General features: G+C 34.7%; 1 protein-coding gene across 1 annotated transcript; it reads left to right on the forward strand.

Moving 5' to 3' along the window:
- Positions 1 to 8,349: 8,349 nt before the first annotated feature.
- Positions 8,350 to 9,006, forward strand: LOC140139886 (uncharacterized). The gene has a single exon (XM_072161651.1). The coding sequence runs from the start codon at positions 8,350 to 8,352 to the stop codon at positions 9,004 to 9,006; it is 657 nt and encodes a 218-aa protein (XP_072017752.1).
- Positions 9,007 to 17,824: the final 8,818 nt, after the last annotated feature.

Genomic DNA, 17,824 nt, shown 5'->3' on the forward strand with positions numbered 1-17,824 from the left:
ATTAAAACTCCTTCAACTTCCTGTCAACTCTCTCATTTATAGCTCCAAACTTTCGTCTTTTTGCCTTTTCTGTCTGTTACTATTTACTAATATTTAGAAGTGTTCAGAAATACGGGGGGGTGACCCCTCCCCCAGAGAACCTGAAACTATTTAACCTCCATTGACATACAAAACCTTGTGCCCCCCTTTTTTTTTTTCCCAAAAGGTTACAAACAACTTACTCAATTTGCGCAGTAACGAAGTCAATCACAATTATACATGTTTGATTAGCAGTTATTTATTTATATAAGCCTATTCTTAACTGTTTCTTCAAGGCTGTGGAGAAGATGAGCCATCCTCTTTGAACACGCTTGGTGGGACAGCTGTGATAGGGAGGGGCGTAGCCAGCTTTCTTTGTGTGTGGGGGGAGGGGGTAAAACATTCGGGGCACAGGCAAAAAATATTCGTTTTGACCCGGTATTTTTGGTGCGTGTTATACATATACCAGGTTAGAGAGAATGTATAAATTATTTGAGCTTCCAAAAGGTATCATTTGAGAGAAATTTTGTATCTTACACTATATTTACTATTTTTGGCCGATGATCTGGGTAAAAGGGCTTTTTGGGATGTTCTATTGAGGTCAGACAAACATAATGCCACAATTAATATTAATTTTTAAATGATTGCTTTCTATCGAACTAAAATGTAACACACCATGGTGTTAAGATAATTGTTTTAAAGAAATATTAATGATATGAACATAAACTGATATGAAATCCACTAGCCAGTTATTTGCCTTTAGAACTCATACCAGATACATGGCCAATGGATCTCACAGTTAGACGGGGGAAAACTCGCTGAATACTCGAACAGAAATAGACGGATAACAAAATATAACTTCACAATAATCTTTAATTCCGCATCATCAAATCAACAAAGTATCACAACATAATATAGATTACGGATTGAATACGCTTGCGGTCCTTCTCCTTCAGTGACTGGCCATCGACTACATAGGATCATAGGCGAGCATGATTGATGAATGAAAGACCGCGGAGCGATATATTTAAATGATGAAATATAGAAAGAAAATATCGCCATAACATTAATAAGGGAAGCATCTTCGGGTTATTCGTTGGTTCACCTCATGTTCGGTAGTGACGTGCGTGCGTATTTTGCCGATCGCAGTTAGGAATCGCACGAGTAACGTTAATCGTTAATGTAGGCCGTATTGATCAGCGACAACCTGCAAAGTATGGTGAGGCTTATCATAATGGATCAACGTCTTGTGCATGTGCGTAGCGCACTATATATCACTGCGCTTTTTTTTTTAAATCGAAGGTCGATGCGATCGTTTGGCAGTTTTGCTAACAAAATTGAATTATTAAATGGCCGGAAGTGTGGTTGCTATGGTAACTGACCAACGAGATCTGGGCGACCAATAACAAGCCAGATCCCCTTAAAGATGCATTGCATCATGACCAATTTTTAGTAGGCCAGAAATCCGACAATCTCATCCATAGAGAACCGTGTTAAGCAAGTAAACCGTAGTCCACTTGGGAGGCTAACAAACAGAGGGAGTACGGTGACAGAAAGGATCCGATGTGAAAATCTATGAAATGTGCACACATAGATACAAATCAGAGTTGTATGCTTGAATGTAATAGCCAGAGTATGCACAATGGGCAAGTGAACTATGGTGAAGTCTAGGTATTCCGTTGTTCCGATCAAAGAATTTAGATCAAAGGATGGTAATTTTTTTAAACTTGTACTTTTGGGGAGGATCAACCTTCATTTTTTTTAATTCTTTTATCTTCCAGCATTTCATGAACCTTCTCAGGAAATGGTTACGGTTATGCTGGGTCTAATTCCTCAATTGCTCAGATCTTATTATAAACCACCGGCAGACCACACCGAAAAAAGGAAATAAAAAAAGAAAATAAGGTCAAAGGTCGTAATTAGGGCTTCACGTGGGCCAAAATATAAAAACGCTCCGATTTTTATAACAATGGTCTCTAATTGTATGGTGTTTGATACCAATTCAAATAAAGAAGAGTTTGCGACCGATGAAAATGTATGCCTTTTGATATTTTGTCCCTATTTTGCTCATAACCTAAGAACTATACGTCACAGATAAACCAAACTTAAACCTTTTCAAAATCGTTTTCACCAGAAGGATACTTTTGGGGGTTTGATAAAATTTTCATCGGATTATTTAATTCCTCTTTTTTTTTTCTTTTTTTTTTCAAATTAGTTATCCCCACAATACCATGCACCAGATACATTTTCTTTGCAAGACTGGAAGTCCTATTTAATTTTTTTTAAATATCGGGATAATTATGTCATGTGATACAAATATGTGATATGATATTTTACTATAGTATTTAATTCTTTCGAAATGTTCAATTCGAGAAATTTGATGAAAGACGAAATTGGTTGAATAAAAGTGCAATGCTTCTCAGTATAATTAAAGTATAAAATATGAATGATGGCCAAAAATACAAATGAAGTTCCATTTCATTTCACGCGTCTGATTTTTTGTTGTTGCTTGTGATCTGGTATCTTGCTATGAATAAAGTATGAAATGAAAAAGAGATACATCGTATGATAAAAAGTTGAATTTGTGTCTGATGCGCCGTTGTTTTTTGTTTGTTTGTTTGTTTTTGTTTGTTTGTTTGTTTGTTATTTTTTGTGTTGCTTCAATTGGAGTAATATTCATTGTTAGGTTTTAGTAATTTCGGTTGCCATTACCAACGGCAAGCTTTGTTATACTTCAAAGACCCCTAGCGACGAACTAATTAATGTTGAAACACTATCAACCTACATTAATTTTAAACAAATTATTTGTTTACTTTAACAAATTAACTGGGTAGTTTTTCACACCAATAAATAAAACCGATCCATTTATCTGGTCACATATCAATCTCCAAATTCCAATATCAGAAGTATGACCCCTAGTCTTTTTAAATCACATTAGAAAACAATGCATGATGTTAATTGCACGTCTACGTGATGGTTTAATCCACAAGGAGTATTTTCAGGCTCTAGAATACTTTACGGATTATTAACCCAGCCTGATTGATTTTTTGTCATTAACAAAATGTCAATGAGTGTTTGTTATAATGATTATTTCAAAGATTTATTGAGCGCATTTCCAAAAAGACCAATGTACTTTTGAATAAAAATGTGTACGAAGATTTATTGAGCGCATTTCCAAAAAGACCAATGTACTTTTGAATCAAATAAGGTGTCAAAATGCGCAGAAATAAATTCTGCTTCAAACGCATTTTACAGATTTGTAATACAATAGTCCCTTTTGAATAATGGCCATTATCTAAGGGGGTTAGTTACTTTTTTTAGATGTTTATATTATACGTAGGCACACACACACACATGGGGTTATGGCAAGACGAGTTTGATCTTAGTTGGATCCACATAGTTAAACCATTAAAGCTGATAGATCTGTACCATTGATTCCCAGAGTTCTACAGGCGAAGAAATATTAACATCCTTCTAGGGATGTGCTAAGACCTTGAATCAGACTGGACAAGAAACCAATGCAATTTTGATTGTTTCTTTGTTTGTTTATATATTTCTTCATTTCCTCCCACAGGGTTTGGGGCTGAGCGGGGGTACACTTGGTGACCTTATAAAATGAGACGCGCTGCGCGAATTGGCAGCTTTTACAGGTGTTGAACATCAGACATGAACAAACCACCAAGCAAAGAGTTTCGGTAGTCAAGCCGAGAAAGAATTAAGGATCTCACTTCAGTATATGAAGACCGATCAATGTAACGACGGACCCTATTCAAATTCCTCAGATGAAAGGTTGCATTGTGATTAATTATGGTCTTTCATGACATTACAATTTATTATCAAAAACAATACCAATATTTTTACTGGAAGGAAATTGGGAAATAACAGACCGCCGATTTTCAAATCACGTTCAGATGATGAGTTGATGGAATTAAGAAAAACTCGGTTTTCAAGACGTTAAACTTTATCTTGATTGCAATCATCTGGAATACATTTAAACATCTAAAAGTGAATCAGACGGAACTAAGGGACTAGAAGCCATACCTAATAGTATATTATGAAAAGAGTGGTCCCCTGAAATATTGAAACCCCTTTATGGAGTTGAGAGCAATTGATCTTACAGGTTATGATGAGTGATAATTAGCTTGATGTAAATAACGTTTGGCGAGCGATGGCTCGCTATAAGCAAACGACTTGCATCTAATTTGTCCAAGTGATGATAAAAGTGATTTCTTTTTTCACTTCTTGTTGGTAATATCTCAAACAATCAGTCGTGAATGAATAAAAATCCGGCACAAATTTGACCATAAAGTGTTATTCTTTGATTAGTTTCCTTACAAAAATATATACTGGATATACTTTGATACATAAACCTGGAATAAAAAAATTAAAAAAAAAATTCACTCTCTCCTTTACTGCCCCTAAGAATATTGTGACATAATTATTTTAATAATACACAGATGAAATGTTGATCAGAAGGTGCTCTCTTCCATTTTAGAAATATGTTAAGGGTGGTCTTAACCCTGGAATTACGGAAACTTTCGGGCTTCATAACTGCTAAATCAGTAGTCTAAAGAATATAAAAGTATACATTTTTAGATTGGAAATGACTTGCTGAATTCATCTGTGAGGTCAATTTGGGCCAAAATGCTCATTTTGGAGACAATGCAAAAACCGGGTTTTTGGCCCAAATATTTTCGTGCAACGTAACAAAAAAAAAAATGGCCTAAACAATTTTGTTCTTATTTGGCCAAAAATTAATAAAAAATTTTTTTTGGCCAAACAATTTTTTTGTTACGTTGCACGAAAAAATTTGGGCCAAAAAACCGTTTTTTTTTTTATTTTTTCCAAAATGAGCATTTTTGCACAAATTTGACCTCACAGATGAATTCATCAAGTCATTTCCATTCTAAAATGTATACTTTTATATTGTTTAGACTAATAATTTAGCAGTTATGAGGCCCGAAAGTTTTCATAATTCCAGGGTTCAGACCAACCTTAAGCATCAGCATATTCACACTCAAGCTATGTGAAAAAACTATAAGAGCGTAATATTTCAAACAGAATACAATTGTATCATTTCGAGAAACATGGTTGATCAATTGAAAAAAAAAATTAAACTGAAAAGTTTTACTCCGAAATGTTTTTTGTATCTTGTCACAAAAATAATTCGAACATTTTGGCACAATTTTGACCCTCAGTGTTATTCCTTTATCAATTTATTAACTAACTAACATATTATATACTTGTACATACTTTGAAACATTCTTTTAAAAATCAAGAAATAAAGGGGGAAAAGGTAGAATTCAAAAATATATAATAACATTTTAACATAACATACACAGATCCAATGTTGATCAAAAGGTGTTCTTCGATCCCTATTTTAAAATTCCCATTTTAAAACTAAAAAAGCTATGTGAAAAAAATCAAACCATAGAAGCGTACTACTTCAAACAAATTCTATTCAATGGTATCATTTTGAGAAATATGGTTGATAAATTAAAGGCGGTAAAAAACATTAAACATAATGACACTTACCCGACAGGGCCACCAGGCAGGTGACCAAATTATCCAATATCATCTCGGATCCTTCCTAAATGCCAAAAGTAATCTTCTCAGGTGATACCAAAATAAAATGACTTTTGTTTGCAGCTCGGAAACACTTCAGATCACCACACACATGCACTGACACCGCGCTGGTTCTGAGTCTGTTTTGTTTGCCTAGTCGGTCTGTGAATTTCGTGAAAATAAATCGGGCGCGGATATATTGCGCGTGCGCATGATGTATTGGGTATAGTGCCTACTATAAAAGTAAAACCGTGCATTTTGTCATTCTTTCACAAAAATGGTAGCTGTAATGTTTCAATTTTGAGCCAAAATATTAAACGGTCTTAAGAGGAAAATGAAGTAAATTAAACAACAACCACTTCCAATGATCTTGACCGTTTAACCGTCTCTGTGGGGATTTATTACCGACAATCGACTATTTATCGACAATTTCTACATTTGAGTAAGATTTAATCTTTCCCTAGCGAAGTCATTTTCAGAAGGCTGAGCTTTCGGAACTCTAGCGAGTGCCATCTTCAGAGCAACTAAATAAACATGATGATGCGCCTTATATACACTAGGAGAACTGTCAGTAGGACATGTCAAAGTGATTGACATAAAGTGTCAAGAGGGGATGTCAAAATGATTGACAGGAAGTGTTAATGAGTCAAAACACAGAACTTCCTGTGTAGGGAACAAACAGGTTAATTAACTTGGTCAGAGGTCCTTTTGAATAATCTATTCCATTCAGGAGGAATGTCCACTCCTGTGTCCCTATTGAAATTGTCTGGAGTGGAATGGATATGCCAAGCTTCCATGAACTTCCTTTCAGACCACTTGGTGTTCATGTCCAAAATCTTGGTGTTGTCCCAGTCAATGTCGTGTTGGTTTTGCCACACATGCTCAGCGACACATGCTGTGTTGCCAGAGTCGGTGTCTCTTTGGTGTTCACTAGTTCTCTTCTTCAAAGTTCTGCCAGTTTCACCAATGTAAACTTGGTCGCAAGACCCACAAGGTATAGAATAGATAGCTCCTGGCTGGAGATCCTTGGGAATAGGGTCCTTGGGGTGTACAAGTTGCTGTTTTAGAGTATTGGTAGTTTTGAAGTAAACACGAAGGTTTTTCTTCTGAAGAACTTTGCGTATAGCTTCAGAGGTCCCAGCTACATACGGCAAGATGACAGTAGCATTAGGCCAAGGTTCGTCAGTCGTGTCGATCCTGGCAGGTCGGGATGTAAAGTCATGAACAAACTTAGAAGGGTACTTGTTGAGCTTCAAAGCTTGTCGGATGTGAGTTTTCTCATGGCGTGTCTCCTATCCTCAACGTTTGACGAAACGTTGTCAGCTCTTTGGAACAGTCATCGCAGCACTGAACGTTTGGCTGATTCTGGATGGTGCGAGTCAAAGTTAAGATACTGGTCAGTGTGAGTTGTAAACTTGTTGAGAAGAGGGAATCGATCCTTCAACGCAATTCTAGTAAGTGACTAATGACAGGTGGATACTTAACTTATCTGGTCGTAACCTGTCCAATGCAAAAGCTCGACTTCTGCAACGTGGCTTGAACTTTGCTATTCCCCTACACTCTAAATTACAAGGATTTAAAAATAAATCCTTAAGACTGTAGTTAGGGACCAATCAATTTTAGATTTAAAATTAATCTTATAGATTTGAATTTTAAATCTTAAAGATTAAATTTTAAATCTTAAAGATTTAATTTTAAATCTAACACTTGAATGGTCCCTAATCACAGTCCCTTGGGATTTATTTTAAATCCTTGAAATTTAGAGTGTAAGAACATACCGCAACTTCAGATCGTCGATGCTGTTGAATCGAAATTACAGTATTTGGGCAAAGATGACCGCGTAGAAACTCGTGATGCTGTCACTTCTATCTTGAAGAATGCTAAGCCCCCTCAATCTAACATTACCTTTGACGAACAGCGCGCTCTGCAAGACTTGAAGAAAGATGAATCTATTCAGAGACGCGCTACTGTGATTCTGACTAAAGGTCAGAATTCGGATAAAGCCAAGCAACTCCTCAGCTCGAAAAGTTACACGCCTCTCAAACGCGACCCCACAGCTAAACTAGAACGCGAGATCGGACAGTTTCTTAGAAGACTTCGCGATTATGACAAGACTATCGTTAGTCAAGACTACTGGAGGTTGTTACCCTCCTCTAGTCAAGCTCCTAGGTTTTATGGTTTACCCAAAATTCACAAACCTGACATACCTTTACGACCCATTGTTTCAGCTATTGGCTCGCCTACTTACAACATAGCCAAGGACTTGACCCGCATACTTCAACCGCTGACTGGCAAGACTAAACATCATGTTAAAGACTCGCGAGATTTTGCTAGTTTTGTTTCGACTGTGACTCTCAAAGACACTGAGATGCTAGTATCTTTTGATGTAGAATCCTTATTCACATCCATTCCTGTGAATGAAGCTATTGGTAGCACCATGGACCGACCAAAAGACGGCCCTACTTTAGTTGACAGGACATCACTCCACGTTTCTGACGTTAGACGCATGTTGGAGTTTTGTTTGAATAATGCTTACTTCATGTTTGAAGAGGACCTATACCTTCAAACTGATGGCCTGACGATGGGATCCCCATCTCCCCACCGGTGGCTGACCTGTTTATGGAGTCTTTTGAACGTGAAGCTCTTCTGACCGCTCCTAATCCACCTCGGATTTGGAAACACTATGTTGATGACACATTCTGTGTTATCGAACGCGAACATTTAGCGTCTTTTCTGATTCACCTTAACAATCTTAACACCTTAAGGATGTTATCAAATTCACTTATGAGGAGAGATGACCAGCTTGCTTTCCTTGACATCCTCGTTAAGGAGAAACGCCATGAGAAAACTCACATCCGACAAGCTTTGAAGCTCAACAAGTACCCTTCTAAGTTTGTTCATGACTTTACATCCCGACCTGCCAGGATCGACACGACTGACGAACCTAGGCCTAATGCTACTGTCATCTTGCCGTATGTAGCTGGGACCTCTGAAGCTATACGCAAAGTTCTTCAGAAGAAAAACCTTCGTGTTTACTTCAAAACTACCAATACTCTAAAACAGCAACTTGTACACCCCAAGGACCCTATTCCCAAGGATCTCCAGCCAGGAGCTATCTATTCTATACCTTGTGGATCTTGCGACCAAGTTTACATTGGTGAAACTGGCAGAACTTTGAAGAAGAGAACTAGTGAACACCAAAGAGACACCGACTCTGGCAACACACATGTGTGGCAAAACCAACACGACATTGACTGGGACAACACCAAGATTTTGGACATGAACACCAAGTGGTCTGAAAGGAAGTTCATGGAAGCTTGGCATATCCATTCCACTCCAGACAATTTCAATAGGGACAAAGGAGTGGACATTCCTCCTGAATGGAATAGATTATTCAAAAGGACCTCTGACCAAGTTAATTAACCTGTTTGTTACCTACACAGGAAGTTCTGCGTTTTGACTCATTGACACTTCCTGTCAATCATTTTGACATCCCCCTCTTGACACTTTATGTCAATCACTTTGACATGTCTTACTGACAGTTCTCCTAGTGTATATAAGGCGCATCATCATGTTTATTTAGTTGCTCTGAAGATGGCACTCGCTAGAGTTCCGAAAGCTCAGCCTTCTGAAAAGGACTTCTCTAGGGAAAGATTAAATCTTACTCATGTTTACCGACCTAGAGTACCAAGTAATTTCAAATCGTAATTTCTACATTTGTTCTGTTTTCCTACAAACACAAAGTAACACAATGAACTTGGCTGATTCAAATTAGTTGTAAGTTGGAACATGTGCAAACCTTACAAAAATACCAAAATACAAGATTTGAATACTGACTAAATCCCGAGGTCAACTCTCCCAAAGAAATTCAAGAGCCGTTTATTTGCTGCTACCGTCGAATCCGTTCTAACCTATGGATGTGAAGCGTGGACTATGTCTCCCAGACTATGTAAAGAACTTAACTTGATGGTTGCTACACAAGAATGCTTAGATCAGTATACAACATCAATTGGAAACAGCACATCACGAACAAAGAGCTATATGGTGACCTACCGAAACTTTCACAGAAGATCAGAGAGAGAAGGACACGTTTTGCTGGGCACGCATACAGAAGCAAAAATGAACCTGTAGCTAAGCTGATCCATTGGACACCAAAACATGGAAACAGAAAACCTGGTAGACCCCCTCTAACAAACGTGGATGTATTGAAACAGGACACTGGACTGGATGTTATGGATATGGGAACGGCCATGCAGGACAGAAGGGTTTGGCGTGCTGTTGTAGTTCGAGGACACCACTCATCTTAAGCAAAGCAAATCCCGAGGTCCAACATATGGAACGATTTCTATACGTACAACAACGATTATAAACCATCATGCGCACAGTTTCCACCTCGATACACCTGAGCACACATTTTCGTCCAACAGCTCTCAAGCAAGCAGTTATTGTCTCCACTACAGTCTTTGATTACACTACACAGTTGAGTGTATAGCATCGCAAAGCTGTGGAGCTTCTAGCTGAAAGATGGGCCTCTTTGATTGGTTTTGTCGAAACCTCAAGTGTTCCCTTCATCCAATCAGATTTTTCTTCTAAAACACTTCCCCCTTAAAACACTTTTCGTCACTAGGTCAACAGATAACCAATTTGATGTTATAACAAGAAGAATGTGATAAATATGTTGAAAACTTCTTATCCAAGCACATTTTTTGACCAAAATGTAGGTTTATAAAGTCAAAAGCTCAAGTGTTCCTTACAATATATTTCAAATTTTATGTCATTAAATGAAAAAGCATACTTATATTAACAAAGAAAGAGGCTTACGCATCATACACTAGAACATGGAAACATTCAAACATTACAAACTAGCGCACGAGATCAAATTAATGATGCTTAAGAGCTCTTGAACATAATTTTTTAGAAGTGGCTCTATACCTCAAAAAATAGATTTTTCTGATATTTTGTACAATGATGCATGTTAGGGTGTTGACTACTTGTGTGACTAAAAAAAAAATCAGCTCGTTGCCATGGAAACGGCCAAAACCCAGATTCTGTAATTTTGGCCCAAATTGGCAGTGAAATTAGTTAAAAAACATGTTATTTCAAGTGTTTGCTGCAACTAAGCCATATAATGCTGGTACATTACATTAAGTTCTTGTGAAAGGACATCTATTCATCTGATGATCAGCATATTTAGAGGTCAATAAGTTATTCTTAAGGGTACGTGCAGAGCACATCTGTCAGGTGTATTTTCACTTTTTCGTAAATGTCATTTTAACACCTAAAATATCATCATGAAAATCAACAACCCGGTGTTGTCAGGATTTTGTCCATTCTAGTGTGGGTAGTACAAGCTAGGTACTTTACATTTTAGTCAAAATCAGCTTGGGCAAATGTTACTTCTAAATACAGTGTTGCCAGAAAAACCGGTATTTTGCAAATTGACATTTTGTCAAATTACGCCTTTTTGTCACAATTATGTGCAGTTTGACAAATATTTTCCTTCAAGGTGAATCCAAACAACACTTTTTCGTCTTTGTAAATATCTAAATACTGAAAATTCAAAATTAGTGTTGCCAGAGTTCTTGATAAAACACCCAATATTAGTATTTTACTGATAGTATGATTTGTTGTTGATGGTTTGATTGGGAAATGCTTATTTCTAATTTTCATACATCGAATGTACCTGTACATAGTATAGATTGTTATATGAATGTTTAAACACCTGTGCACAAAGTAAGGGTTGCCAGAATTCTTAATAAAACACCCAAAATCATAATGCCACGATCCAGTACTCTCACGCTAAAGTTGACAACGTCAAAATTTGGTTTACTATCATCAATAGCTTGTCCTAAAAAGCATATTCAAATTTTGAAAACCCCACGGTTCTAGTATTATCTAGTGCAAAGTTATTTCTTTGCTTTCTATTGAATTTTGAACTGGTCACTCAAACCTTACTGGACTGGATCAATAATAATCAAAAATATTGATATCAATTTCAGCAATAATTAAAAAATATATAAATATCGTTATCAATAATAAACAAAATTATTATCATCAATATCAAAAATATTAACATCAATAATATCAAAAATAATCAAAAATATTAACATTAATATCAATATAATCAAAAATATTAATATCAAAAATAATCAAAAATATAAATATCAATTTCAATAATAATCAAGAATAGTATTATCAATATCAATAATGATCAAATATATTAACATCAATATCAATAATAATCAAAAATATTAATATCGATATCAATATCAATAATAATCAAAAATATTAATATGAATATGAATAATAATCAAAACTTTTAATATGAATAATAATCAAAAATATTAATATCAATAATGATCAAAAATATTGACATCAATTTCAGTAATAATTAAAAAAATGTAAATATTAATATCAATATCAATAATAATCAAAAATAATGATATCAATTTCAGTAATAAACAAAGACATTGACATCCATAATATCAATAATAATCAAAAATATTAACATCAATATCAATAATTATCAAAAATATTAATATTAATATCAAAAATAATCAAAAATACAAATATCAATTTAAATAATATTCAATAATATTAATATCAATATCAATAATAATCAAAAATATTAATATCCATATCAATAATAATCAAAATATTAATATCTATATCAATAATGAGAAGTATTAATATCAAAATCAATAATGATCAAATATATTAACATCAATATCAATAACAATCAAAAATATTAATATCGATATCAATAATCAAAAATATTAATATGAATATGAATAATAATCAAAAATATTAATATGAATAATAATCAACAATATCAATATCAATAATTATCAAAAATACATGTATATATTACTATCAATATCAATAATAATCAAAAATATTAATACAAATATCAATTTTAAAATATTAAGATAGTTTTGATTATTGTTGATATTGATATTAATATTTTTGATTATTATTGATATTAATATTAATATTTTGCTTATTATTGATATTGATATAAATATTTGTGATTATTATTGATATTGATGTTAATATTTTTGATTATTATTGATATTGATATTGATATTGATAATTTTGATTATTAGTGTTATTGATATTGGTATTAATATTTTTAAATATTATTGATATATTGATGTGAATATTTTTGATTATTATTTGATATTAACCCTAGAACTACGTCATAACCGTCATAAAAGATGCGCACATTTACGCCCCGACCTAAACTAATCATAGATCCATCCTTTGCGCTCATTTTAGTGTAAAAATATTTACCAGCACCTTACCTGGGGGTAGGACCGGCTGTCAAAGATGACCATAGAGGGGGTGTTGGTGAGGGCCACCAATGGTTTCTACAGTAAAATAAATTATTTTCATTTCGCTCATGTAAAATTTTATAAGCTATTGACCTTTTACTTGTTAGTTTGAGGAGAAAATTCGGTCTTTGAATCGCATTTTTTGTAGAATTTTTAGCCGAAAAATTTTTGCCAATACTTTTGTACATAGCTGAATTTTTCCAAATTTGCATGGGCGCCCTCACATTATGACGTCACAGCGACATTATGAGAGGAACGTTTGTACTTATTGGTATCACTGGGGTAGAGGAGACCCATAGCTATACATTGATTCCAAATATAACGGTACGGTATATGACGTTTATAATTGAAAATTAGGGGGTTGTAAACCCCTTCTTAGTCCGTGTTACAAAATATGGCTCAGTAGTTCTAGGGTTAATGTTATTAATATTTTTGATGATTGTTGATAATGATGTTAATAAATTTGATATTATTATTAATATTATTAATGATAGTAAACCAAATTGATAAAGTTAATACTTTTGATTATTATTTATATCGATATTAGTAGTTTTGATTATTATTTATAATGATGTTAATAGGCCTACATTGATATTATTATTAATATTGATGATAGTAAAAAAAAATTGATGTTGGATCGTGGCACATATAAATATATATATATGATTTTGGGTGTTTTATCAAGAATTCTGGCAACACTTACTTTGTGTTCAGGTGTTTAAACATTCATATAACAATCTATACTATGTACATTCGATGTATGAAAATTAGAACCTAACCAAACCATCAACACAAAATCACTAAACATGCTAAAATACTAATATTGGGTGTTTTATCAAAAATTCTGGCAACACTAATTTTGAATTTTCAGTGTTTAGATATTTACAAAGACGAAAAAGTGTTGTTTGGATTCACCTTGAAGGAAAATATTTGTCAAAATGCACAAAATTTTGACAAAAAGGCGTAATTTGACAAAATGTCAATTTGCAAAAATACCGGTTTTTCTGGCAACACTGTATTTAGAAGTAACATTTGCCCAAGCTGATTTTTATTAAAATGTAAAATACCTAGCTTGTACTACTAACACTAGAATGGACAAAATCCTGGGAACACCGGGTTGTTGATTTTCATGATGATATTTTAGGTGCTAAAATGACATTTTATGAAAAAGTGAAAATACACCTGACAGATGGGCTCTGCACGTATCCTTAAGAAGAACTTATTGACCTCTAAATATGCTGATCATCAGATGAATAGATATCCTTTCACAGGAACTTAATATGATGTACCAGCATTATATGGCTTCGATGCAGCGAACACTTGAAATAACATGTTTTTTCACTAATTTCACTGCCAATTTGGCCCAAAATGACAGAATCTAGGTTTTGGCCGTTTCCATGGCAACGAGCCGATTTTTGAATTTTTTTAGTCACACAAGTAGTCAACACCCTAACATGCATCATTGCACAAAATATCAGAAAAATCTATTTTTTGAGGTGTAGAGCCACTTCTAAAAAATTATGTTCAAGAGCTCTTAAGGGCTGGGGTAGCGACGTTCTTTAGGGTAGCCCCTGTTGAAAAATAAACATGACCTACACCTACTATTTAGTGTGAGAAGTGCCATGGGTCAGTACATGACATGTGTACTCTTTTTGTACTAACTTTTGTATCTGGTAAGATTTTTAGGGCAAATTAGTGAAAAATCGGTTTTTTGCACATTTTTCAAACAAGAGAAATGTCAGACACAATCGCTTTTGGACATATGTTATACATACATATACACAAAATTTCAGTATGGTTTTAGCAGCTGTGAGTTTCCCAATTTACTGTTATACTTTGATTTGTTTTCCCATGTCACTGTTTTCTGACGGTTTTACACGTGTACTTGAATTAAGAATCATTTTTCACAATGGCATGCTCAAAATTTTGGTTTGACCGTCGGAATTTCTTGAAAACATTATGCTGACTACATGCGCATTTATTTTAAATCACTCTCCAAGTGCACTTTTAGTTGTTATCGAAGTTTGCAAGTGATAAAAACAACGAGTACAAGCTATAACATCATATTTCGAAAAACCCGCGGTAGTTCTTATTGGATTAAAACATCGATTTCTGAGGCCAATTCGTTTATTCGCGTTTTCTTACTTACCATGCTGTTACTGCATGAGACGAGGAATCTTGCGATTATTTCATTTTATGATTTGACTTTGCCTTTTGCCTTATTTGGAGGCTAATCCTTGTCGGAAAACTGTCCACAATGTTTTGAACACCACGCCATTATCCATTTTTCATTCCAGGCCAGATTCGATGAGACTTGCTTCTCTATTGGTCAATTTGGTTAATTGAGAAATATTCCACCAATCATAATTATTCTTCTATCAGTCTATCTCCTTCTATATCGATATACCGTCCCCCAATTTGGTTATAAAATTAGTCTCGTGTATACGCTAGTTTATAGCCGTGCTGTGATTGACGACTATCTATAGCTTACGTCCATATGAGTGGACCTGTACAATTGAAATACTGGAATGAGGTGGGCGACTAATTTATGAATTTTATGCTGATTGACCCGGAAGTGGGAAACAGCTGTTGGATTGTGTTTACAAAATTCACAGAGCAAATTCATGATCAATGTGCAGATCAGATGGTGAGATGTCACGTTGCACAATGGAAAACCGTCCATATTATGAAGAAAGCTTTAAAAGCAGCCGGGAAAAGCAGTAAAGTCATGTGCGCATAGTCTTTTAAATTAGACTTTACTGTTAATGAAGCTAAATATTTAAATATTATGCTGTCAATCAAAAATTCACAAACTTTCAAGTATGGCAAGCCATTCGATCCAAAACGCGTTAGTGCAATTGAAAGAGATGAAATTGGCATTTTGGGGAGGAAATTTCCAATGTTATCTGGTTGACCCGATAGCTTACAATTTCTTTCATCAATATATGACCAAAAAAATTTTTTGGACAAAATTATTGGGGTCTTGGAGTCTGCTCATTCCCCCTCCCTTAATCGTTATTCTTAATATATCAGTATACAGGGGAAAGAAGAATTACGCATCGCACGCTAGCACAATTAAACATGAATTTACAAATGGAAACATAACATGCAAATGCAGATACATAACATGCAAATACATAACATACAAATGCAGAAACATAACATGCAAATGCAGATATATAACATGCAAATGCAGATATATATATTTCAATTAAATTATGTCAACTTGATAATCGTCGATTATGAAGATCGAGCTTAGAGAAAGCTGAGAGAGTGCGCAATCGTTGGAACACCGTTTTCATGTGGCAGATAAATTGGGCTGTTTGGATGATTAATAATATGAGTAGGCTTTATTCCGGGAATTTGCTAAAAGAGCGCTTACAAATTGATATGTCAAGCATGCGTGACCAACATTACTGCTTTAAACTTACCACCTGAACAAGTTTTGGCTTTTCGCCAAAAATATCCCTAAACAAGGATCGGGCGCAATATCGCACCATTACGTTACCCCTTAAGGGAAGGGGTATGAACTTTTGGACAGTATTTATTGTGGGACATTAGAGCACATCAGACATATCGAATTGCATTCTGAATACGAAGAATGGCCTTCTGATATCAAATAATTTAGATTTTTGAAATTCGCAATGTAATACACATTTTATGGCAAATCATTTAAAATTGATATTTTTGATATTTAACAGTACTCGAAGTAAACTTTATAAATCTGATGATTTCTACCTAAAGTGTATGTAGGTGGCATGAAAAGCCGACGATCAATTGAAAATGTTGACCTTTCGTATTGAAGATATGGATTTTTTCCCCAAAACACAAAAAAAATTAGGTCTTTTTGGGAAAAAAATCCACATCTTCAATATGAAAGGTCAAAATTTTCAATTGATCGTCGGCTTTTCCTCCCAGCTACATACACTTTAAGACTATATCATTAAATTTACAAAAATTTACTTCGAGGACTGTTATATCTCCAAAATGTGAAAAATATCAAATTTTAATAATTTGTCATAAAATTTTTATTATATCGTGAATTTCATAAAATGAAAATTATTTGATATCAGAAAGACATTCTTCGTATTCAGAATGCAATTCGATAGGTCTGATGTGCTCTCATGTCCCACAAAAATGCTGTCGAAACGCTCAAAACGCTCATTCCAGTTCCCTTAACAAGTTAAAACGAAAAAAAAATATACTCCTAATACAGTTTTCAGCTAGTTTACTAAACCACCCCTTTTCTGAAAAAAAAATGTTTTAATACCCATACACGCGAATTGTATTAGGCCGCAGTACCGCCGACAGGTGGGGGAAGAGTGCGTTACCCACGGAACCGGAGTCTAGGGGGCAGCAAAAAGTAAAGAAAAGATGCCTTAATGGGCACGTAAAGCAAAGAAATGAGACTTTCGGGGAATGTAAAAACAAATAAAGGATACTCGAATGACACCTTAAGACTCTTTTTTTGTGTGTTTTAAACGGTCCATTTTAAGCTACCTGATCGGTAAAAAGGACAAAAAGCGAGCCCCTAAAAAGCAAAGAAAGATACAAAAAAAACCCAATATGTATTAAACATATAAATAAGCCTTTGACCAGCAACGCTCTACTTTAATATACATATATATATTTCAATTAAATTATGTCAACTTGATAATCGTCGATTATGAAGATCGAGCTTAGAGAAAGCTGAGAGAGTGCGCAATCGTTGGAACACCGTTTTCATGTGGCAGATAAATTGGGCTGTTTGGATGATTAATAATATGAGTAGGCTTTATTCCGTATACTCGCAATGCTCTTGGGTATACTCAAAATAACGACGTATGTGATATTTTTGACATTTTCGTGAACTTTGGCAGAGTAAATTGGTATACAACACTCTTCAAAATTACCAAACCTGGCTTCTA

This window comes from Amphiura filiformis, chromosome 2 (assembly GCF_039555335.1).
Source record: "Amphiura filiformis chromosome 2, Afil_fr2py, whole genome shotgun sequence".
NCBI classification, from domain to species: Eukaryota; Metazoa; Echinodermata; class Ophiuroidea; order Amphilepidida; family Amphiuridae; genus Amphiura; species Amphiura filiformis.

What these genes read in the sequence shown, in the direction of transcription:
- LOC140139886 (XM_072161651.1), top strand. Translation starts at nt 8,350, where the DNA reads ATGTTATCAAATTCACTTATGAGGAGAGATGACCAGCTTGCTTTCCTT.